This window comes from Mus caroli, unplaced genomic scaffold (assembly GCF_978045245.1).
Source record: "Mus caroli unplaced genomic scaffold, Mus_caroli_1 scaffold_17, whole genome shotgun sequence".
In the NCBI taxonomy this organism is placed as follows: domain Eukaryota; kingdom Metazoa; phylum Chordata; class Mammalia; order Rodentia; family Muridae; genus Mus; species Mus caroli.
This window is the reverse complement of record NW_028227272.1, coordinates 21,786,107-21,811,531: the sequence shown is the minus strand read 5'-3', so window position 1 is coordinate 21,811,531 and position 25,425 is coordinate 21,786,107. Positions and strand designations below refer to the sequence as shown.

The window sequence follows — 25,425 nt, the reverse complement described above, 5'->3', positions numbered from 1 at the left end:
TACAGAATGGCCATTATCTAATCCATATAATTCAACAGTGTACAGAGAAACTATGAAAAGTGGTTGAAGCAAAAGAATCACAAAGCTCTAAAGATGTCAACAGATCAAGTTACAGATAGACCCCAACATTGCAGTTAACACCAGTAGAAAAGAGACTGGCTTACCATGTTGTCATGGATCACCTGGACAGGGGGACAGTCTGAGGAGCTGAAGGATTACAACACTGGATGCCAGGATCATTACCCAATCTATTGCCTCTAATAAAGATAACGAGTTTGACTTTCTTTTTAATTTATATTAAATTTTATTTAACATTTGAGCATTGGAGAAACAAATTAGGACTGAGGTCAGAGCTTTATAGTCCTGAAGGAAACCTTAAAGAGGTACGCATGATGGCTGATAACAGCCAGTGTTCCTGACAGAACTGGGACAAGGCCAGTTATGAAGATTATTAATATATATGAACAAAGTAGATTAGAATTATTGATTTAAATAAAACACACTTTAAAATAATGTTTAGCTTATACACATGACAAAAATTATGAACATATCCTCTATAGAATAAAATTTGGGAGGTTCACAAGGTATATGTTTTCTGAGTTCTAGTCTAACTTAACCGAGATCATATGACCAACCAGTAGATGCTTAAAATTCCTTTCCATGATTCCTTCCTACTGCATCTTCATGGTTTCCATCTACAAGACACTCCTGGACAATTCCTCTGTTAGCTTGTACTGAACACTAACAAATGATTTTTATTGCTAGGTAACAGTGGACCCAGGAACAGGACTTATACAAATGAAAGGTTTGACAGAGTCAAATGGGCTGAGATCAGCAGTGTGCAGCATGACGTAACAGTGGAAGAATTTGATACAAAATGGCTGACATTAGTCATCATTATTGAGAGAATGACACAATGACCTGTCTGTGGGACTTAGTGTCTTATGTGGCATTGGGGGTTCTATGCTTGTTCTTGAAAAGTGTTCAACTGTTTTTTTGGAGATCTTTCCAATACATAAAACATCAGCACAGCATTTTAGGGCCCGGGAGTAATCATCTCCTTCTATGGACTTCTTTTGAGTTGTAGCTAGCATAGCTCATTCCCTGCTATGGCAAACTCTCATGAATTTGATGGAGAAAAGTGGATTTTTCCCTGTCAGTTGTAAACTTTGTTCTACATCAAAGCCTTTGGCAGAGGAGGATTTAACAAATGCTTCTCCTCTTTGGTCACTAGTGTACCTAATTTCCATGATCTCTGGAGGTACACAGAACAATGAGTGGTGTTTAGTAGGTGCTCAATAAATATTTGTAGCTGAATGAACCTGCTTAATTAAAAACACAATAGAGTTACTAAGCATAACTCTACAGATGTTCAAAGAATAGCTTGATGGTAAATAAATTATGTCTTCCAACAATCCTGATGTCAGTCTTCCAACAATCCTGATGTCACTTCAACATCTGCAAGAAGATCATCATCTCTGTGCTTTAGGGGACAGGCGGAGGGTGGGGAAAGTTCAGGTTGTAGAGAGGAAGGGCGAATTGTAGGGGAAAGACAGCCATGTTCTCATTAAAAGATGGCTGTGATGTAAGGTCAGAAAATGCATAATTAGCATTGTGGCTTCAGGACTCAGCTTTACGTTCATGTCAATACAAGACTGTGTATGGTCTGGGAAGTAAGACTTTCTTGTGCCGTACATAATGGCCCACCAGTGCTTTCTCCCTTCAGAATGCCAATTGCTTCCATGGCTTATCATCAAAGGATGCTGAATTATGAAGTAGGAGCATCTTTACTTTCTTCATAATTCTGATAAAATGGATGTTGCTAACTGTAATCCCATGAGTAGATATCTGTTGTTTCTATCAAGTCCATATAAAATGGCAGTTTTGGATGGTGGTTCATGGCATTGGAGGGAGCTACTTTAAGGATGACCTTTTTAGAACAGCTGCTATAGACAGCTTATGTACAAATGGGGACATACTTCTTTCAATTTGATTCCCTGTCTTCTGACCCAATTCTTTTGGAACGGGAAGAAATTACAGAGGCAAGAATCTCTTGTGGGAGCCAAAGGTTACAGAGGAAACAGTATAAAGTAAAATACGATATAGTACTTTAGGAATAAAATCTCAACTATGTAAGCTTTCAATCTACGGATTTCCTCCTGGATTTCACAGAAGACACATGGAAATGAGATCAAGTCCAAGGTTGTCAGCCCAATTTTAACCTCACTGAATGGAACAACAACATCTCAACTCTACTCACATATTCTCCTGTGCCTTTATGTGATTAAAAAGAAAGAAATGATAAAATTTGGGTATAATTCATGGCTGTGTCACTAAGTGCCTTGTGACCCTGAGGTGGGGGAGTGAGATTAATTTCATCTTCTCCCCATCTGTAGCAGGTCCTTAGGCATAGGTACCTTGCATGACTAACATTTTATGATTCAAAGGTGATAAATAAATGAGTGGAAGAATACCCCTACTCTGCAGCAACTGCCAACCTATCATTCTCATTTCTCACTTGCCAACCCATTAAGGATGGGGCACTACTGTGAAGTAAGCACTACCCTTGCATCTATACACTTGTGAGGAAGAAGGACACAAAAGGTACAACCAGGTATATGTAAAGGGTGAGATAGAGGCAATGATATATTTTTGTATTTGAAAATTAAGAAGATCAGGACAATGTGCATATACAGATACCAGCAAGTTATTAATTCATTATTTATAACGGCAAATGCATTCTTATTGAGTATAGCAATGGTGTATCCAGATCAAGTTTGCAAAAACATCAATTCCAATGTGCTTCTTTACCTTTTAATGCCCCTTCCCCATTTCTACCACTAGTTTGTATTTTTTTTTAAATATTTTTTTTATTAAGTGTGTGTGTGTGTGTGTGTGTGTGTGAGTACAAGAATATGCAGGTACACATGTGAAGATCAGAAGAGGATATCAGGTGACTTCCTTTATTTCTGTCTTACTCCCATGGAACATGGAAGTTGCTGTTTTTCAGTAGGCTGGAAGGTAACAAACCACAACAATTCTCCGGTCTCTACCTTTGCACACCCGCTCAGCCCTGGGGTTACAACCATGTACAGTGTGACCAGAATTTTGCATGGTTGCTAGGGGTCAAAACTTAGATCCTCATGTCTATACAGCAGGCACTAGCACTAACCTAGCCATTTCTGTAGCTTTAATTTCTACTCTTTATTTAGAAAGAAAAATAAAAGTTCTATCTCCAGTTTTCAAGTCAGTCTCAGTTGTAAGACCTTGGCTGAACGATTTGAGCTTTAATTTTCTAGAAAATGAAAAACTATCTCACAAAACTTCTAGGACCACATTAAAAAAAAAAACAACTAGGAATCTTAGGTTTCAAATCAATGTTTTAATAGCATACTGGCTGAGCTTACTAAAATTTAACATATGCTATGGTGGAAGACATAAATGACTTAGTGCTATAAGCCCAAACTGCTCTGAGAAAATACTTCACAAAAAGTTATCACCATAAAGAAAATACACCTAACGTGTCTAACTAAAAACCATAATGTGTCTAACTGAACGCCACTGTACTCTCAGGACCCAAAGCCACCTTAAAAAGGAAAAAATAAAACCAAAAAACCAACTTTCCCCTCTGATCAATACCACCTTTTTCTAAACCACCCATTTTCTACTTTTTCTCCAACGCTGTGGTTTTGGGTTTTTACTTAATTAGGTTATTTGTGTGTGAAAACAAGACCTGAGGTCCTAGCTTTTCTAAAGGAAACTGCCCACCTGGAGTCAGTCCCCTGTCTGTAATCAACAGGGACCCTCTGGGAATAGTTTTCTTGTCACACAACAATGAAGACAATCAGGTTCAAATCACTCAGCACCTTAGTTAAGACCTGCTAAGCGATTTCCAAAGCAATCACACGGCTCTTTGTACAGATCTGGAAACTCAAACACAGCATGCGAACTGAGCTAAGCTGCACCATGACCAACTCAGCAACGTGCTAAGAGAGCACAATGAAGTAGAGGGGAGAGACTCCAGAGTGAGGTCTGAGCCACGGTCATTCTGCTTCTTGTCAGCTCTCTGACTGATGAGGGCAGCACAGTGTCCACAAAGCACGGAAGCTCATTATCAACTGGTTCATCTCCCAAGGAAAATGAGCATATTAACCCCTTACCCAGGCTCTTGTCTAACTCAGATGATGCAAGAAGTATGTAAGTGCTTAAAAACCGCCAGAAAATCTTTACTCTGACTCAGATTTCTATCTCTATCCTATATCTACAGAGCTCTCTGAGACAGGGTTTCTCTGTGCAGTCCTGGAACTCATTCTGTAAACCAAGCTGGCCTCAAATTCAGAGATCCACCTGCCTCTGCCTCCCAAGTGCTGGGATTAAAGGTGTGAGCTGCCACACCTGGCCTCATTTAATCATCTGAACACAGGATTAAAACTAAATGTTGTAGACTCATTTTGAAGGTGCGGCTAAGAGTGATTTTAGATAACTAAGTCACTCAATGTCGGACATGGACACTGGATGAAAGATGTAGTCATATCTTAGCATATGTGTATTTCATTGGCTTTCCCATCAAAGAGTAGAGTTTTCACCTGTACTTCTCAGAGATTTTGTTTTGTCTGTTCACAACATTAATTCTCCACACTGAATGGGCATTTACCAACTCACCCCATGGTTCTGTGAGAATTGGCCAAGTCCACTTCACAGGTGACTCTCTTTCAGTAATTGTCAGGAAGGGTCCCAGGGCTTCTTCCCTCCAAAATCTCAAATGCACCTAAATCATATTTTCCAGACTCCTGAACCATACAGTCAATGTTTGTGGATATGGTCAGTTACCAAGTGCTCCAATGAACCTAGGGAGGAACTGGACCTCCGTTCTAGAGCTGATTCATGAACATCACCGGACCTCCAGTTTGATTTCATTTGGGAAGATATTTAGCACTAAGTGTGGTGAACAGGCGACATCACTTCAGGAATAGCAGTGTATTACCATTCCTGTCTTCTTCCTCGAGGATTTAACACAAGTGTCATGTCTTTGCTGCTTCATACCTTCCACTCTAGTCCAAGTATCTTTTGGAAGGAAAGTAAAACCCAATTCCAATCAAAGTCCTGTTTCCATGCAAAGAATTTTCAATGCCTTCCACTAGCAATCCTTCCAGTTAGTACAAGATTCTCTTACACAAGATTTTACCTTGTACTACTGCGAAGGCATAGTGATTCTTCAAATAGCCTAGGAAAAATGTGAAATGCACACATTTCAGTCTTTTTTCTTTCTCTCTCTCTCTTTCTTTCTTTCTTCCTTTTTTTTGGAATAAGACAACAGCATATAAACAATGCCAAGATAATTATATTACATGCTTAAAATATGCTGACAGACATTTTCCATCCACTCTCAGATATAGTATATCCACTCTCAGAGATTCTGCATTCCAACAAATTTGTGTTCAGTCCTAGGAAGGACTCAGACAGACTCTCAGACACACACACACACACACACACACACACACACACACACACACATGCGAGTGTATGTGCACGTGCGGCAGTTAATTTGTGCTTCCTTTCCAAATGGACAGCCAACTGTGTTTCCTTTCACAATGGATGAAAACAAAAGTCTGTTATGTGAGGCAACATAGAAGGCTCACATAACCTCGAGAAGCCATTCCAAGATGGTCTACAGCTTAACATTCCTTTCACACTTTCCTTGAAAACTACTCACACGAGATAAGCTCGGAGTTGCACAGTGGCCATGCTTGCTGCTTAGTTCTGCCATTTGATACCTAGTTTTAAAGTTCTCTTTAAGTTTTCCATCCATCAAAAGTCGTAATGATTTCTAGTTCTTTGCCCCTTGGTCTCTCTAAGCATCTTGCTCCCTTCAAACATACACACCCTTTGCTAGTTTTACACCAACACAGATTACTCCAAGGGATATGACCTCAAGCAAAAGCATGCAGCCTTGCTTCTAATAGATGGTGATATGAATCTTCTACAGTCTCCAAGCTCTGCTTCGTCTCTCCTCCTTCTGGAGGGAAGCAAGAGAGGACATTATCTTCCTCTGTTGGCCACACCCATGATGCAAACAGTGCTATTTCATCTCCCCTCCTCCATCTTCAGGCGGGTCCCTGGACCTCTCTTCTCCCACTCACATAGCATCACCCTGCTGACATTTGTACTGAGCTCCCCGGGCTTCTCCTGTCTGTACCCATCGTGGTACTGCTTCTCTGCAGCTAAGATGGTGACGGGCCATATTTAAAGAGTGGGATGCTAAAGGCAGGTCTACACCAAGTACTTCTGCTCCCGACTTCACATTGCTAAGCAGAGTTAGAGATGTCATTCAAACTATACCCTGCAGCTATGCTCCTAAGCCTTCTCCACAGAACAATCCACATGGTACTAGACTTCAGCATGCAACTCATTAGAGAAGGCCACGCCAGCCAGGGTGTAGAAATCTTTCAGAGACTTGAGCCAACTGTTGCCCAGTATTTTCCACTTCTGTACCAGGCATCAATTCCATTATTTCCCCCTTTCAAATCAAAAGTTTCTTCATTAGAAAACACCGTATTTCTCTATTATCTTCCAAATTGAACTAAGACCCATTTCCAAATGACTTGAACTAAGATTGAAGACTCCTTCAAGCTTAATCTCTCCCTAATACCTTTTTGTGGCTCCTTCTAGATCTTCCTTCCTTTCCTGGAGTTTCTCAGAACTTTGGCTGAATGTGGATGAAGCTATGTATCACTTGGTGTTCTTGTTGGAGTAACACACTATAATTTTCACAGCCCTCTCTGGGACATACACACTTTCAAAGATACAACCCACGCCTGGGGCAGGCACTGCCAGAACAGCCTGCACAAAGCCACTTCCAGGTTTTCCACATAAAGGACGCTATCTTTCAACAATCCTGTCTTCACTTACATTCCGTTTATTTTATATTTAGAAGAGAATCCTCATGGTTTGTTGCCCAACTCTCCAAAGGCAATCTCCCCAATAAGCCCTTCCCTGAGTGTTTGCTCTAATTCCCTCCATCCCAGGCATGGTGCTCAACAATACAGGCTTGACACACGACTTTAAGCCTACTTCTGCAGCTCGTTATTTGTTGATATTGAGCAAAATCACTTAGCATTCCTGGGCCTTAATTCTCTAATGGGAACATGATAGTAACATCTATTTCAAGGGATTACATTCTTCTGTAAGATGAAATTACAGTTAATTTCTGAAGTTCATAAAATAGTACTACCATATTATAAACAGCCAGTAAAACCACACCCTTCTCTCCTCTCCTCTCACCGTTAGCAGCCTCCACTTGGCAATGATGACTTTGACAGCTGGTGATGCACCTTTTATTGTTACTACAAGTTAAATTTAAATCAAGTGTTATTGATAGATTTTTAATAGGGATATCTTGTTTTCTTAAATAAGCTGTAAGCCTCTGGAGCTTTGGTGAACTCTGATTATTGAGCACATTCTACATGCCAAGGACTTGGCTGAGTGCTTTCTATAAATATTTCATGCATTACTCACAATCACAATATAAGATAGCGATTGTTTCCATCCTGTAGATAAAACAGCACCAACAGAGGCTCACAGAACACTTTGCTCCAGTTTTTGAAGCTCGTATGTCGTAAAGCTAAGGTAGTTCTAAGGGATCATTTTTATCTGTTTTCCTGAGTGTGTAACACTTATCCATTGTTACAGTCGATACAGTTGCTCGGTTTATTACAGCAGATATTGTTGCACGATATCTGAAACACATGCTCAGAATTCAGCTTTTCACTTTTAATATTCTTTAATTACAGACACCGTATTTTTCATCGTTAACTTAGTTTTAGTTTATCTTGGATTCTAATATACACCCTCCTCCTATTACAATGAAGAGAGCACAATAAACTTTTCCTATGCTCTGCTTTAAGCTTTGGTTTCTGTGTTACTATTTTCCATGAATTTGTGCCAATTCTCATAATCTTTATGTTAAGCCTTACAATTTTCTTTCTTTGGGTTAATGTTGTTTCTATAGTGAATTTCTAGTGTTCAAAGAATGCTAGGGAACATTGGTTCCACATCTTTGAATCATCAGGGTAGGAAACTGGGCTCAGGTGATAATGGAACAGCTAACAATACTGAGCTAACCGGGCATACAGAAGGGACGAGAAGCAAATTTATTTTTAAAAATTACTTTTTAAAATATTCACGTGCCTACTTTGTGGTGCAGAGGTGCAGGGAGTGGGCATGAAGGATGTGTGAGCCACAGTATGCTGGTGGAGGACAAAGGACAACTCACACGAGTCAGTTCCACTTCGCTGTGTGGGTTCTAGGGAGTAAATAATTGCCAGGCTTCGTGGCATGTACCTTTAACCTGTTGTAGTCTTGACTGGTGTCAGTCTGTCAGACAGGCACATAGCAGACTTGTCCCAAGGGGAGGAAGGTAAGGCTGGCTTAACAGTTCCAGCACTCATGGACAGCTGACCCAAGATGGAAGGCAACTGCTCTTGAGGAGGCAAAAGCCTGTTCAGTTCTCTACCTTGGCAGAGCCTTTACTCATTATTGCGACCCATATGATGTTTCTCTCCACATCCTTCAAGAACCTACTCAGAAAGCACTTTGTGATAAGACTATCACAAAACAGAGAATGAATGTTTAGAAAATATTATACCACCTTACTGGGTAACTCAGCACCTCTTCAATGTAATAATCAAACTTGGTCTCGTATTTTACACATTTTAATATGTTGCAGTTTTAAAATTGTTTTCCCAGAAATAAAATTACTTAGATGCTACAAAAATACCATTCTTTATGAGGCTGAAGGACAAACAACCTCTGTATTACGGTTGTTGAAGATCTGTCCAATCTCATCTGAGCATTCACAGGGCTCTCACTTCTCCACTATGCATTCAGAATCACTTGTATGTTTGTCTCATCCCTTTTGCATTGCAAGTTCCCTTGACAAGCTGTGTCCATAGCATCTCACAAATGACACATACCTCCAACTTATACTAGTAGACTGGCAAGAACAACATCACTGTTCATAAGTTTTCATAGGTTTGAAGAGAAAAGAAGTGGAAAACAGAAAGATAATTTTTTCCTCCTCAATTCAGTTAATGTAAGACCTGAAAATGCAGTTAAGCTACATCAGATTCCAAGTATTAGATATAAATATTTAGAGCTACTTGGACACAAGATGATAAATCTTTGCCTGGTGCTAAGCTAATAAACTGGCAAACTTATGTGTTGATTTTACATGTCTAATAACTCTATCAACCACTGAGGTTCATGGTGGTCTACTCAGACATGCACACTGGTATGTGGGTAACAAATGCAGCAGATGTGAACACTACACCAGAGGAGCTGATAACAGTCCTCACTGCTCACTAGCAAAATGGAAATGAGGCATTTACTCCAGAAGTTGGCTCTCCTCCCCACTCACCAAAGTAGTCCTCAGCGGGTGGGTTCTCCATGTCATACAGCATCTTCTTGGTCAAGTGCTCGAGCTCATCTTCTGGGCGGAATGATGGCGGCACTGAAGGAGGCCCCATAGGCCCAGGGTATCCACTCTGAAAGGAAGAAAGCGTTCAACCATTTCATTGTCATCTAGACATCCACTGCAGCAATCAGCCTAACCGGGGAGTATTGTCCTGGGAAGGAGTAGGACAGCTGCATCCGACAGTGTCTGACCTTTGGCCTTTCACTTTATTTACTTCTTTTTTTTAGACGAGTCTATTGCACTTTAGAATCTGTGTATCCAATAGTAGGAATCTAATATTTCAATAACTGCTAAGAAGTTGACATGTTATCACTTGTGTATTAATTAGCAAGATGACCAATAAAGACAATACAGTCCAGAGGAAAGTCTGCAAGGCACATCCATAAAGACAGTAGAAAGTGCACTGTCAGGGGTTAAGGGAAGCTTCCTAGGAGAGAATGCAGAGAAAGAGGAAAAATACATAAGACTTCTTAAACTCAAGGGGGAAAAAAAACTCAGGTACAATAAAAAATCTCTCAGCCATTGTGTTTTCCTGTTCAAATACATTTAAGATGGGAAATAAGATGAATCATATTGGTACTGAGATCTAGCAAGCGAAGAGATTTTGATCCTAGATAAGGAAGCTACACAATTTTCCTTCCTAGAGCTGTAAGTAGGCCGACATGAGATAGGATGAAGTAGCCAGTAGTGTTCACATAGGCAGGTGAGACTGAAGAACTGCAGTGTAAGAGGATGGGGACTCAGGCCAGAGCATCCGTGAGACAATCACTGAAAATCCCAGGACGTGCAAAGAAGGGAAGGTCAGATGGCAGCAGCAAAGTAGCTTCCTGCTACATAAAACTTCTTACACCGACATACACACAAGGGAGCCCACCAGACTTCCCTTTCTTACATTTGAACATGTCAATATCAATCCAGAATCTTTAATAGGAAATAAAAACTGATAGTTTAGAAATGGGGATAGCACTGGTCCACTCTCAGTGGGAAGAGAGGTAGAGTGGGCTCCATTGGTGTTCACACTCTTGAAATAGTTGGCTGACACTTTCACTCTTCAGAATCACAGAAGATGAAATCCTATGAAGCCCAAAGCTGTGCATTTATTCTCTTACCATGTTCAATAAATACAAGGAGTTATCAGGCATGAAAATTCTGTAAACTATACATGACTTCAAGATGTTATCATGCCTAGTTCTAGTTTCACTTGTTTGAGTGATGTTGAAGGCATGGAATGCCTTCACAACATGAATAATAAATACTTCACTGGTAACGTTTTAGTCCTTCGTCTACACTATTTTTCTAGTGTTTGAGATATACATATATGTGAAGTACACACATGCAGAAAGTAAAAATCCCAAGAAACACTTTGGTAGGCGACTACTCTGGTTCTCAGAGGATTTTATTCCCCGTTAGAATATTTACTTTAGAGAAAGAAGTGGACAGACCATGGCCTGTGCCAGCTGCTCTCTTCTTTGTGAGACAAGAAAGCTGAAATGCCAAAAGATCAGGGCAGGGCTAGTTATGGTGACATCAGGACAAGACACTATGCTGGACCATCCAGCTACCATTATACATTAAATCTAGAGCAATTTCTCAACTGCAGATGTTGTTTTGCACTAAAAGCGTTGTAGTATACCTTAAAGAAACTACTGAGTTGCTGGCTTTTTAGTTTATCCTTTCATTGCTTTTTTTCCTCATTTTTACTAGTTCTTTGAGAATTATAATGTATTTTGATCCTACTTATCCCACACCAAATCACCCCAGATTCACCCTACTTCCCTACTTTTTTAACTTTTAACATCCCCTTAAAAAAAAATCAAGCAAATATGTGCTACACATACACCCTTGGGTGTTGGGTCTACAACAGGAGTATGGTTGACCTACCATGGCCTACACAATTAAATAGTGAAGATGGAAAAGGGGTCAGTTGCTTTCCTTCAGGTGTGCAATAAAAGGTGAGGCTGAGTCCGGATTATGCTGGCATCTAAACCCAAATTCCACCCATGCACTTTCCTCCCAGCCAGGTATTGCTTATTATTGTTTTAGTCTAGGTTTCAATAAACACGCGGTAAAAAATTAAATCTATCTTCCACAAAACTACTTCAGAAATTTAGATTTTCTACCTTTAGCACTTACATTTCAAAAAAAAAAGGCTAACCTCAAGGTAGTCTCACCAGTATTTCACAGATGTGGAAAGACTATTCTTTTTATTCTTCAATATTCTTGCCGAGTTTGCCAAATTTAGAAAGGTTCCTTTCCATTTAAATTCTACTTTTTGTATTAATATAATACAAATATAATATATTAATGCTATCAGACTTATCAGGGTGATATGTCCTGATAAACTCATTTGTAAGCTGAATACATTATAAACAAAAGGAGCCTTTGATACACCTTACATATTGGTCATTGTATGTACTAAAAGCATTGGCTGTCATGTGCTATGTGGCCCAGTGCCACGGCACAGCATCTTAAGAGAATATTATTAGCTTGGGGGGAAAAACACACCCTAGATTTGTGTGCTTTCTATAGAATGGATGCCTAATTTCAAAACAAAGCTGAAAAACTGACAGTGGAACCCCAGTTAAGCAAGGAACAAAATCTGATACATTAGTTGTTATGAGATAGGATCTAGATGATTTCATGGTATTTCTGAATTTTGTCTATGAGACTCTCCTACCTTCCCGTCCAGTGTCTAATGCTGACCACCTGTAGAATAAATGGTGGGAAACCACCAGAGTCTTTAAGTAAGTGGTGGCTTTTACCCCAAGGAAGAGAGCCCAGGGCATTGAGTTCAATCCTGTAAGAAGTTCAGTATTTTACTTCTCCCTCTGATAGGCAGATTATCTTGGCAATTTCTCCCTTCTAATAGAGATTAGTGCTCATGATGTCTAAAGGACACCAAACAACTGTGTTCAACTCATTAATTTTCAAATGAGCAATTCATAGCCCAGTTTAGGGTAAAAGCATTCAATTGTATTATGTGAAAGAGTCACTGGGATGGGATGACTCCCATTACTTTCTGAGTTTGTGCTTCTGAAGTAGAAATGTGAACAGTGGTGGTGAAATGTTTACTATGCTTCCAGCATCCCTCACTTGCATGACTATTTCCAGGATGCTTGCTTTCACATACAGCTAATCTTAGATGCTTAGATGATGGCCCTGTTTAACAGGCAAACCTGCTTTAAGGATGAGAAAACTGCACAGGTCAAGTGGGTAAGTGAGCACCCCTGTGGAAGACAATCTCTGAGAAACAGCAGATCAGACTCCACGGTGGACCAAGTTTGTATATGTGCTACAATGCAATGCCACTCAATGTTGTCTACTGGTGTCTTGAAGCCCTTCCAGTTGCAGTATTTAACAGCAATTTAGATTTATATCTATTTACTCTAGTATAAGCCAAGATTTTTATGTACATAAAGGAAAGTTTACTGCTCAGTGTGGAACAAATTAAATCAGCCTATCATTTTCTGGGGAAAAAAGATCTTCTTTTAAATACTCATATTAATCAGCAGTATGTGTGTTCTTTGAAATGTATGAATCACTTAGTAAAGGCATAGGAACACCATAGGCAGGCAGTTGTCCAGTGGACAGGTTTCGGACAACTCCAAACTTTTCTTACCATACACTTCCTAAGAAATTACTAAGTGCCAAGAACTGCAAATACCAATTCCAATGAAGAGTTTCAACCTCTGACAACTTAAAGGGTTGTAGAAGAATTAGACCCACGGGAGATAGTCACAAGAGTATGTAGAGACTAAGATACAGGCATGATTCCAATGTTCTGATGTGCCAGGAGAAGGCTGCTGAAGACAAGAATCTTTGTTTTTGAAGGATAGATTAGATTCCATAAGACAGAGAAAGGAAGAGGAAAAAAAGGAAGGATGCACAGGAACACTGCATATGGAAGAAATGGAGAGGGAAAAGGAGCTGTAAGGAAGACAGCAGCCAATGCCAGGTCTTCATTTTAGCTGAGAGAACACTATGAGACTTTACATTGCAAGGCTATTTACAAATGCAATCAGGCCTGGGTGGTGGCTCAACTTGCTCTCTTGTCTCTAGGCACACAGGAAGTATCTCTGATTCCCAGTTTGAAGTTGCCATGTGAGGCACAAGAAGGTAGGGGCTTAGTCCTTCAGTTACTGGAAAATGAAGAGAACTCTATCTCATACGCTGAGTTATTTCACACTGTAAGAGGGAACATGGAAACAGATAAACTAAAAGGCCAGTGCTGAAAAGTTGAGGGAAACTGAGTGGTATTATTCTATTTATGTGTTTGTCTATTTCCAAGTGTGGGTGTCTGTGTGTGTGTTTGAGTGTGTGTGTGTCAGATAAAGGATCAAATTATCTACTTGGTCTGATATGCACTGCTACATTGTTGCCCAGGTAATTGTCATTAGAAAAGACATATGGTACCAAATGTACAGTCATATGCAAGTCTACTTTTTTGCTAAGTATTATGGGAGTATTATGGGTGGTATTACATAATAATGAAAAAAATACAAAGGGACATATTTGTTTCTGAACAAGAAAAATTGCCACAATAATAATAAGGCAAACAGCAACTGCTATCCACCATAGTGACATTACATTTCATATGCTTGAAGCATTTGGCATAGTTTTATACAGGATTAAGTATATTATTACATGGTCACAAATATCTGACTATTCAGGGCATCTTTAATATTTTTCTATCTTTAACTTGACTAAAGGTCTTTACGGAATTATTTTCATTTCCTGGGCCTCAGTTTCTTCATGCATAAAAATACATTCTCAAAGATTGCTTGATTCTTCAACTCCATGGGTTTGTGACGATAATATAGCATGTGTCATTGTCCACCTTGAGAGTGAAATAACATGTCTCTATATTTAGAGATATTTTGTAGTCTGCAAAAATAGATGCACACTGAGTCAGTGGAAACCTCATTGGTACAGAGGTTTCCATTATAAGAAGACATAAAGCACTTGTCAGCATCCTCTGAAGCACCTCGAGCTTCACTCCGTGTTCTGAGTCTGAGTAAGCACTGGGCAGCCTGCAGGGCTTCTGCAGCCTACTGAACTTTCACTACGCCTGGCTTACGAAATCAAGAACCTAGGAAGGTTAACCACTTTATCCTCCTTGCCCTGTTCTTACATAGAGAAGGAAAGTTTCCACCAACAGGCATATTTGGGGGTTGGGGGTGGGGGTGGCAGAGTTTGCTATGTAGCCAAACTAGCCTGAACCTATCTAGGCAGCCCAAACTGACCTCAAAGCTATCAGCCTCCTGCCTTAGCCTCACAAGAGGTAGATGATAGGTATGAGCAACTGGGACCCATACCTTCTGAAGAACGGGGATGCATGATAAAGAGCCCTCACTGAGATGCCTAGTGGAGGTTCCCTGGCCAATACCCCCTCCCTTCAATGAAGCTTCCTAATAGCAATGTAGCTCAGTGTTCTAAGGATCCATGTGATGAATCAGTCATTCCATAACTGTATCAGCCTCTCAGGTTACAGAGGATGGCCTTGCTATTGGTCATTTTTCCTCTGTGTCCTTACCTGCTGTTGATTTCTTATCTACAAAGTACTACACAATTGAACTTAGTGAATCTGAATCTTACCAGAACAGCACTGCTCAGGCAAATAAAACTGCAGGAAAAAGCAGCCAAAATGTACTGAAAGATTCCATGATAATGAATACTCATTTTGGGTGGCAAAGATGCGCAGTTTTTCTTGTCCATTTATAATGGTGTACAAGAGGTTCCTTCTCTCAGAAGGAAAATGACTTCAATTATATGTTCTTGTAAAAAGAAACATTGAAATTATCTTCTTTTCAAAAGGTAGAATTAGCCCCATTTTAAAGCTGAAAGCCTGCCAGAAAAAAAAAAAGTCTATATTTCTGATAGCCCCCCCCCCCCCAGCATTTAGCTGTATCAAGTTTTCACTTCTCAATTTCTTATGGCTGCTTCTACTTCTAGATTCTTACCAGATGTCCGGTTGACTCTTAATGCCTCACTGGGTAAAGGGATGACGTATCCTTTCTGGCCAAGGGCAGAGGGTTCACTAGGATACCTGTTGTGTTTCAGTGGTGGGCCATAGAGAAGTCATGAGATAGGAGAGGGATCCACACAATTATTGCTAGGCAGAACCCACAACCTTTTTGTCACACTTTTTTTTTTTTTTTCCGAAACGGGGTTTTTCTGTTTAGCCCCGGCTGTCCTGGAACTCACTTTGTAGACCAGGATGGCTTCAAACTCAGAAATCCACCTGCCTCTGCCTCCAGAGTGCTGGGATTAAAGGGGTGCTCCACCACGCCCGGCTGCTTATCACACTCTTGTTCCTAAGCCAAAGCTGCAGTCACAGGAGAGGACCTATGAATCTGTATTTCAGCAAGATGGGCTTACTGAAAAGCTACTACAACCAAGGGCAAGGCTGGGCAATTATGAGAAAGCTGCAGTGCTAGGACACCAAGGTTTTGTGACCATCTAACAAGCCAAAGTGGCTCTCATGCCCCACAGTTACCACCCTTAGTCTCCCATGTCAGAGGTAATAGCCTCAAGATTGCCTATGCTGACTTTGAGTCCTGATATCTTTTAATCACTTAGGAATTTGCTTTTCTATTACTGACCTTCTCATTTATAAGCTGGAGAGTAATTTATCTAATTCATATAAAGAAGCACTGTATAGTGCTAAGTCTATCTGCTCAGTTACGAGAGAAGAGATTTAGAGCTCCATGGCGATGCTCTTCTTGAAGAACAAAGTGAAGCGCTTGCTCCCTGGTCTTTGCAGTGACCCCCACCTTTCTGTCAGGGTCACAGTCTTGAGTTTCAGAGAATGTTTTACCAATTTACATAATGATTATGAGGACTTTTGAAAACAGGCCTCCTAATACTGAGGTTAGTAAATGCATGCTTTGTTGGACCTCCAAACTTTTAACCTTCCTATATATAATACCTTTGACATTGAAACATACATCAGTGACATAAGGTTCATGTTAGATGGAGACTGGAGTAACATTTCTGTCCCTTTCCTGCTTCTCCAGGCACCTAATCCATAAATAATGATGCCACACCAACCAGGAGAGAAGAACTAAAAAAAAAAAAAAAACAAAAAAAACAAAAAAAAACCTAGTGGGTACCTCCATTAACAGATGCAGAAAAATTGATGGCTCGGCCCTGTGCCACAGGTATCATCCTAATGCTCCTGTCTTATGCCTCCCAGGGTGCCTCTTGAGGAGCAAGCAAGCCCTCCTTGGGAGTGAGCGGATCCCTTTCAGTTTGTTCTACAGGCGGCTAATGGAACCTATTCCTATAAAACCAGGATGGGGAAAATCACTCTAGTCTCTAGCCTACCAGTTAGACTTGATACCTCATGGAAAGAGATTTGCCATTAACAAGGGTAGATAAATGCCCGACATCTCTTCATTTATTTTCACCCAACAAAGATGGATGACACAGAATTCTGATGGATGGAATGAACTGTCTATGGTTGCATTTTCAAATTAAACCATTTCCTTGCTTATGCCCTACATAGGTGGCAATGGCTTCCTAGAGGAAAAGGTTTCGTCTTATTTTGGTGGCCTGAAAAAGTGCAGTAGCTATTTAATCCTTTGCTGTGAAGAAAGATTTCATAGCAAGATTTCTATTAGGAGCACAGGGATGGGGGGATGCTCTTGATTTGAAGTTACACCAATTCATTCATTCATTCATTCATTCACTCATTCATTCACTGAGACATAAAATCTTGGCTGATATTACACTTGCCATGCCATGAGCCTGGCTTTAATCTCCTGATCCTCCTTCCACCGTCACCCAGTGCCCAAGTGCAGGCATGACAAGTGTGTACCACTGTATCTGGGAAGAAGCTACACTTTTAAGAGACAGACACCATAGTTTGTCTGTTACCTGTCCTGTAGCCTTGGCCTTGTTTCTAACACGCTGCCTGTTTAAAATGAGTTTCCCCTAGTCACTTGTTATTAGGTACTTAGATTGCCCATGTTTCTTTCTATTATAATTTTCAGAGTATATTAAAATAGTATATAGCATACATGAGAAACTGACTATGAACATCGAAACAAAACAAAATCCTAGAAGCCCAGCAAAGTATCAATGATGGAATATAAGTAGTTTATTTTAAAATAATTTAATTAGAATGTAGTAAAGTGAATGGCTTTTGGAAAATAACAAATGTACTTTTCAAAGCCTAGGGTTCTAGTCTCCTCTTCAGAGTTTTCGGTATGAGACTAGGCCAGCCAAGGGAATCCAGACCGAGGACAGGTTGAGAAAGCGAAAGGCCTGAGCTTTTCAGTCTTCTATGCACAGAAACACTTTCCCACTACACAAGTTGTTTCTAGCTAGTGGGATTGACAGATGCCTGAACGTGACACAAGACACTGAAATAACATGCAAATCCGCTTTCAGTTTTAATATGCAAATACAGTGCTTGGCACATCACTTTCCATGGCTGAGGTAAATTTCTGTTTTTGAGTTTTTCGTGGGAAACGCAAACCAGCAAACAAATGGTTAACCCCCCCACATTTCACCTAACTGGAGGTGGTTTTCTTTTGAGTCAGAGAGGTGTCTTGCTCAGCAACCCAAGGCACCTGGGAGGCAGAGAAAGGCCAATGCTTTGTTCTGTGAAAATGCCACCATCTACAAACAAGTTTGCCCTCTGACAGGTGATCTTGCTGAATGCCCAAGACAGTAGGAATGTAACCAAGGTGCCTAAGAGGGAATAACAGGAAAAAAATGTTTTCTTGTTTGACCAATGAAAGCAAATCACAAAAGTTCAGCCTTGTGGGGAGATAAACAACTGGACAGAGAGAACATGGCGAAGTAGTGAAAAGTCCTTGTTCTTAGGTATCTACACGGTAGGCAAACTGCAAGCTCAACTAAAGCTGCATTAAATTAGTGATTTAAGGCTGCACAAATATTAGGGACTCATGCAGTATCAGGGCAAACATCATGATGGCTGTGATCTGTCTAGCTCAACAGTTTAGAATTTGGTCAGGAAATCAAGGCATGTGAAGAAAAAAACAAAAGGACAAAGAAAAGCAATCAGTGTGGCTAAGGTGCTTAATGCCTGCATTCTAGATAGACAATTCTTACTTCTGCTTTAACTCCATACCCACTAATCAACATTTGACACCTGGAGCAAGATATTTAGACATTGAGATAAATACGTATTAGTTACTTAAGATATAAATGTGTGTTAACAGATCTTATGAGTTAAGTAAGATAGTCCATCTAAGCTATGCACCCTGTGGCACATTAGAACTTAGTGTCTGCATTAAATGTGCCCAGGCTGTGGCAATTTTGTAAAACCATCATTAGATAATGTGGATTCAAGAGGACAGAATGTTCTTGTGGCCTAAACAAGACAAGAGGATCAGGGGCTTGGATTAGGGCCTGGTGTAAAAGAATTCAGGAGAGATTAAACACTGTAAGATTAAATTTTCTTTGGATTTTCCTGCTCCTTCACCACTGGTCCAACACTGACAAACACCAGAGTTTTACTGTCACATCATGACCCTGGGGTTTCCTTTTCCATTCCATCCTCTTCCCCACCCTCACCTTTCCTCATTCAGAAAATCAAATCAGTGGTTTGTTAATGGGCTATCTGGGAGGGAGTGATTTGAATAAAACCACACCCAGTGAGAGGCAGAGCCATGAGTTACCTATGAGCCTTCTGATCTTAGCTCAGTGTTTTTCCACTGATTTACAGCTATCTTTATATATTCATTTAGAAATATGAAACTTACATGATCCATCATAAAGGTTAATCAAGACAGTCAACCTCACTGATTAAAGCCTGATGCTAATTATACCAGAGGCTGGAGACTAATGCGGCCCTTCTTGCTTTCAGAAACACTGATTGTGGTGTGGTGGAAAAAGTGTTGGCTTTGGGGCAGAGCAGTGTTAAGTCACACCACTTACTACTCTCTATGGTTGTTACTTATCTGTTTTTTATTTTATTTTTTTGGGGGATGGTGGTGGTTAGACTTACCATTACATTTCCGAGTATAAATGACATGAGGAACAGGCATTTCAGAGCCATCGTGAGTGGTATGCAGATGATACATGGCATGTGCTAGTATTTAACAGTGCCTCATGATTATTTGTGTTAAATGTTCACACAACCTGTCAAATCTGAGCTATGGATGTCTTTCAAATGTGGCAGAAGGTGGGTGAGAGAACATGAAGGACTTAAGTGTCATTCATCAACACTGAAGGGAGCGGGGAGACAGGAACTGATCCTGAATGTAAAGTCGAGGAGCTCTGCCACTCCTGATCAACCAGCCATGTGATGTAACCACAGACATGTCTTCATGACTTCTATGAGCTCGGCATACACTAGTGTTTGATTTATATAATTCATTGATTTACAATTTGGGAAACTGAAAGTAGTTACAGTGCACTATTTAGCAGGTATCAGATAATATTTGAAATATTTCACATTAAATAACTCATTTTAACCACCAAGCAACTTTGATAGGCAATCACACTATCTCGCCAGGGGGTGAAACTAAGTCACTCATGCCTTGGTAGTAAGTGAAGAAATTGGGATTTAACTCAGGCTTGGGTGTCCTCGAGACTGATGTGTGCCACCAGAGCACCCAGCACTCCAACCCCACCTACACTTTTCCCACAGGAGGGCTGTTCGTCTTAAGGGAATAAAATTATATATTATAAAGTAACATCAATAGAAATTTTCTTAGGTGAAAATACTATTTTTTTTTTTTTGCATGAAAATGACAGCCAAGAGTGAAAAAGCGTCTGTGAAGGTTTGATACCGAAGAGTAAGCTCCCACTGCTGAGAAACTTCTCCAGATTGAATAGTTTCATTCAAAATTAAGCACAATCAAACTGCTTTTCAAACGCTGCCTCCTTTATCAATATCTGACACAAGGATCAATGCTAATCTCAGAAGAGAAGAAAAGAAAAACTGTAAAAAGTCTTTTTTACATTAAAAGCTCAAGTTCAGGGCCATCTCCTGATGACCAGGATGAGGCGATTTCCTGTTGGGTTCTGTCCTAAGGACGGGTAACGTATCAGGGAACTCGCCTACTCCCCATAAGAACCAGGCCCTCGATAAAGGTCAGGAGGCATCTCCAGGCTTGCCATACTTTGCAGTTTTTACAGACACAAAGCACACTGGAGATCATTTGGTGGTTGATGGATCCTTTGATTTATAATTTAAAAAGGGAGCACTGAGGAGGGGGCTGTGCTGCTCAAGCTTACCTGAAAATGGAGGCTGCAACAGAGGAAAACTCAGATCAGAAAAGCAGGTCTAACTCAGAACCAGCCTACGCCTCTTTGCACCCCAGAAGGCTCCCTCAGAAGAGCGGCATGCTCTGGATGAGAGCATCCCCGTTCTCTGTAAAGCATGCCCATTCCTGTCAATAATCATGGGAGCCCTAATCTACACTGATGCATTATTCTGAGGTCCCAAGATGGAAGTTGCTATAAAGTGAAAATCATTGCTGTTATTCTTGGCGAGTGTACACAGACCGGCAACAGCTGGTCCAGACAGATGTGGTCTTATAGTGAATTCCAAGTAAGGCGGTGCTGATGCCAGCCCTCTGAAGAGTTCTTTTTCTGGACCAACAAGGGGCGTTCCTCCTCAGTCTGTGCACCCCATAGGCTGAGTGTCATTAACGTGAGGTTAAAGCCCTAATAAGCCAGCACCAAGGCATCTCCCTTCTGTCTGTATTGCTATTTTCCAACGACTTGACTTTCTAAGAACACTACTGTTTTATGGAAAGACTTTGTGAATGCCTGGGAGTTGCAAAAGTAATATTTATAAATCACTATTTCGTGGATAAGTTCTCCCTTTAACCTTTGAAATAAGTTAGCAAAGTAAGTATTTTTGAGGTTTTATTTATATTTCTTTTGTGGCTTTCAAAAAGTATTCTTTAAGTTAGCATGCAAATAAACTTCATTAAAGCATCTTCATACATTTAGATCATTACAGTTTAACTTTATTGGTTTCTTCCCTACAGCTGGTTCCCTTTCTCCCTCTTCTTTTTTCAGTATTAATTATCTGTTTATTTTGTGTGTGTGTGTGCCCACATGTTTTTGCGCATGCATACACACACACACACGCACGCACACACACACATACATACACACACACAGGTAGAGATGAGAGACAGAGAGAGAGAGAGACAGAGACAGAGACAGAGAGACAGAGAGAAAGGGGGGGCAGGTCCCTCAGAAGCAGTGATTTTCAACCTGAGGGTTATGACCCCTTTGGAGGTCACATAACAAAAAGCTTGAATACCACACATTTACATTATGATTCATAACAGTAGCAAAATTATAGTTATGAAGTAGCAACAAAATAATGTTCTGGTTGGGGGTCACCACAACATATGGAACTATGTGAAAGGATCACAGCATTAGGAAGGTTGGCTCCACTGCTCTGAGTTACAGGGAGGCACTGCACTCAGGTTCTCTATTAAAGTGGCACGCATGCCCACTATTGAGCATGTGTGTCTCCAGCCCTGGAATATATCACTGGTGCTGTTGTGGCCTTCAGATTTCTTACTCTATGCTTGCCATTTTCCATGAGAAGTACTTTGATACTTCACTTCACAAATGAGCAACTGGGAAATAATGAAGGCAAAGTGTTCAAGATCACAGAACTGGGATAAGAAGGAGACAGGATCTATAATAAAATGCAGTGGTTGTAGAAATTTTCACCCCTAGAGACAGGGACGGTAGCCCAGGGCAGCGGTATAATCAGAATGACATGTATTCACTGTAACAATCCTACGGCTACAAATGTAGCATCACAGGTGAATCATGAACAACAAGGAGCTCTGGAGGTCTTTCAAGCCTCATCACTCCATTCTGAGTAAGGGGTAGAATCCATGTTGTCCCTGGCTCTATTCTTTTTCTGAGTTACAAGTAGTTCAGCCACCGCCCCAGGTCATTCAACACTTTCACGCTTCATGGCGAGGCTTCTTGACTATCCACAGAGGCTTTTGAGATGAGCAGGAAACAAGAAATGTGGAGAGCACACTGCTTTCATTTGGCACAATTATAATTACAGCAAGATGATTGTAAATAACACAATCATTATGAGAGTATTAACCAAATGCCTAGCAGGTGATTTACTGAAGAGACTAATGAGATATGGGCCCTGTTCTCATAGAGAAAAAAAAAAAGGAAAAGAAAAGAAAATGAGAGAAAAGTCTACAAAGCCAAAGCAAACTGTACTGTAGTGTTACTCTTCTTCATAGCAAAAGGGGTGTTGCATTTGGGGTTGTGGGGAGATACTCATAAGAGAAAGTAACATCTGAACTGCGTCCTGGGGACAGGTGGAAGTGGGACACCTGGGCATGTAGACACATGGCATCTCAGGTGAAGACCGGAGAAGAAAAGGCAGGTGCATCAGGCTGGCAGCCTAATTGCTTCAGGTCAGCGCAGGGTTAGGTCCCTTAGTGTCTCTGTGCTCACCGTTTGCTCTACTGTCCACCCCGAGTAGGAAGGCAGCAGTGTGTTTTAGTGAAGGGGTGGAAAGTGTCTGCTGATAGCATCAACCCACAGGAGGCTGCTGAGTGAGCTGTCTGCAGATCACCTCAGGACCGTGGCACAGCAGGCCAGCTGTTCCAGACGAGGCCAAACATTACTCACTGAAATGCACACTCTTGCTGCTGATTTTTTAAAGTGATTACTTTAATGAGAGGCTGGAGAAAAATGAGCATGCCAAGAGCTCAGCATGCAGGGGGAAGGCTGGGGTGGAGAAATCTGGGTGCCCCAGGACTGCACTGTGATGGCCATGCTTCCACGGGGGAAGGGGAAGAGTTTAATAATGGAATCTGGGTTAGTTTTATCTTCTCCTTTGGCAGTTTTCATAGTCGTCAAAGTATTCTTATGTCCTGACTTTAGATAAGTGTTTATCTAAAAGTTAGCTGAAACACTCGCCATCCAATGCCTAGACACCTACTTTCCAGTTTAGGAGGCATCTTCATATAACACCAACACTGTTATACAGACAGACTGAAAGAATTCAATACCCACTGCCTCTATAACTTGTTCTACAATTATATGTAGTGACCAAGAGTCAGGGATTTCTTTCCCCCTCTTCCTCTTCTCTTAACAAGGAAATTATAGAAATATATAAATTAAGGACACAGGAGCCTGACCAGTAAGAACTCTAGATTTTTCTCCATAAAGTTTCCAAATGCTATTAGACAGTGGTTTTGCTTCTCGAGGTCCTGTTTCCCTGTGTTTAAAGTTCATCTGCTTCACACACTTGTTTGTTCTTTTTCAACAAACCATGGAGCAGAAGCAACATCAGGCGAGCAGATAAGATACACAACAAGAACCTACAAACCCCTACCACACATCCCTGGCATTCTTCAACATGGCAGTTAAATATTTTAAGACTTACTTATTTTATGTGTATGATTGTCTTGCCTACATGTATGTATGTGTACCATGTTCACGCCTGGTGCTTGTGGGTGTCAGAAGAAGTTATTAGATCTCCTGCTACTGAAGTTATGGATGGGTGTGGGCCACCACGTGGGTGCTGGAAATTGAACCAGGATCCTCTGCAAGAGCTTAGGAGTTAAGTGCTCTTAACTGCTGAGCCATCTACCCAAAACCATAACAGCTAAAATTTGCTAAGGCCAGCTCTACTCTAAATACTTGCAATGCATCTGTTTTCCCTGCTTAGGTATTTCCCCTTTGCCCTCATTCAGCAATGGGGACAGAAAGCACCAAGGTATAAGCATAGAATGCTAGCTACTACAGCCAAGAAAGATCCTATCCTTAGTCTCTTGCCATAACACAACCTGGGAAACTTAAAAGTGTGTCACTGCTGGTATATTTCCCCTCCTCTCTTTCCAAGTTCCAGGTCATGGTGTTATAGTCTATGCATAACTAAAGGTGAAAATCTGTTACTCCAAATAGCATGAACTGATCAGACATGGGCAGATACTGCACTGGTAAGCACTTGAATGTAGAAGTAAGAATACACATGCTATAGAATACCCCAGGGTTCCAACAGTTTAAACTGACATTAAGGTGAAGTTGATACTGTTTCTCTCTAAGACATATATAAATTCAAGAGGCTTAAGTGGTGATAAAGAGTCACAAAGAAAGATGAAATGAAAGTCACTGAAATGAAGGAACAGAGACCAAGGCCTTCGAGCAGCCAGCTGACTTGTAACTAGGAATGCAGGTCTGTCTGGCTCTGGGCCTTTGTGTTTTTAACAACCATAGTTATTCTGGAAGAAGGAAGATGCAGCAAGCAAGGTCACAGAGGCAGGCCTCTCTCTGTATGTGATTTTGACTGCTGAGATTTGGGTACATATTTATAGAACCCATCTACGTCTCTGACAACCTATTTAGCATCCTTTAGAATGTGTTATTACTTGTGAGAGAAGGGAATGTGGAATTAGGCCAGCTTCTCCATCTCAATGTGTGCATTGAAGAAACACTGAATAGATTTTTTTTGAGAAATCGGAGGTAATAAATTTCTTTAGACAAATGAGCAGAGCCTTTGAATAATGTGTGATTTTTCCTTTTACATCAACACATACTTCATGCTACTACAGCAAACTTACACTTGGTTTTTCCAAGCTCTAATTCCTAAACAGCAAAAGCAGGGAGACAATATCTTGGGACAGAGATGCTCCATCATGCAAGAAAATTGGACTAAGAAATCAGAGGACCACATTCTAACCTTCCCACATGTCACCTTCCTATTCTTGAGTACACTGCTTCTATTATGTATAAAGTAGGTTTGGACACGAATGGCTACTAGGAACAATATGTAATGACTTAAGTGCTTGTTAAACATAAATATTGACAATACTCTGAATGGGAGATAATGCTCGTAACTGACAAGGTTTACCTTGTCAAAGTCACAGGAATAGAAGACAGTATTTCATAAGCCAAAGAAGCAATCTTTAACACTCTGTTCTGAATTTCTAAACCATAAGCCAGAACAGAAGCTCAGAGTTCCC

The 25,425-nt window shown here is 40.6% G+C and overlaps 1 protein-coding gene across 12 annotated transcripts in view; it reads right to left on the bottom strand.

Moving 5' to 3' along the window:
* Positions 1-25,425, bottom strand: part of Lpp (LIM domain containing preferred translocation partner in lipoma) — a 608,013-nt gene that overhangs the window by 140,790 nt on the left and 441,798 nt on the right. For all 12 annotated transcript variants that reach the window (XM_085832096.1, XM_085832095.1, XM_029470446.2 and 9 more), the window contains one exon: positions 9,416-9,542. In XM_085832096.1, the coding sequence (XP_085688222.1) occupies positions 9,416-9,542 (127 nt within the window). The remainder of the gene's footprint in view (positions 1-9,415; positions 9,543-25,425) is intronic.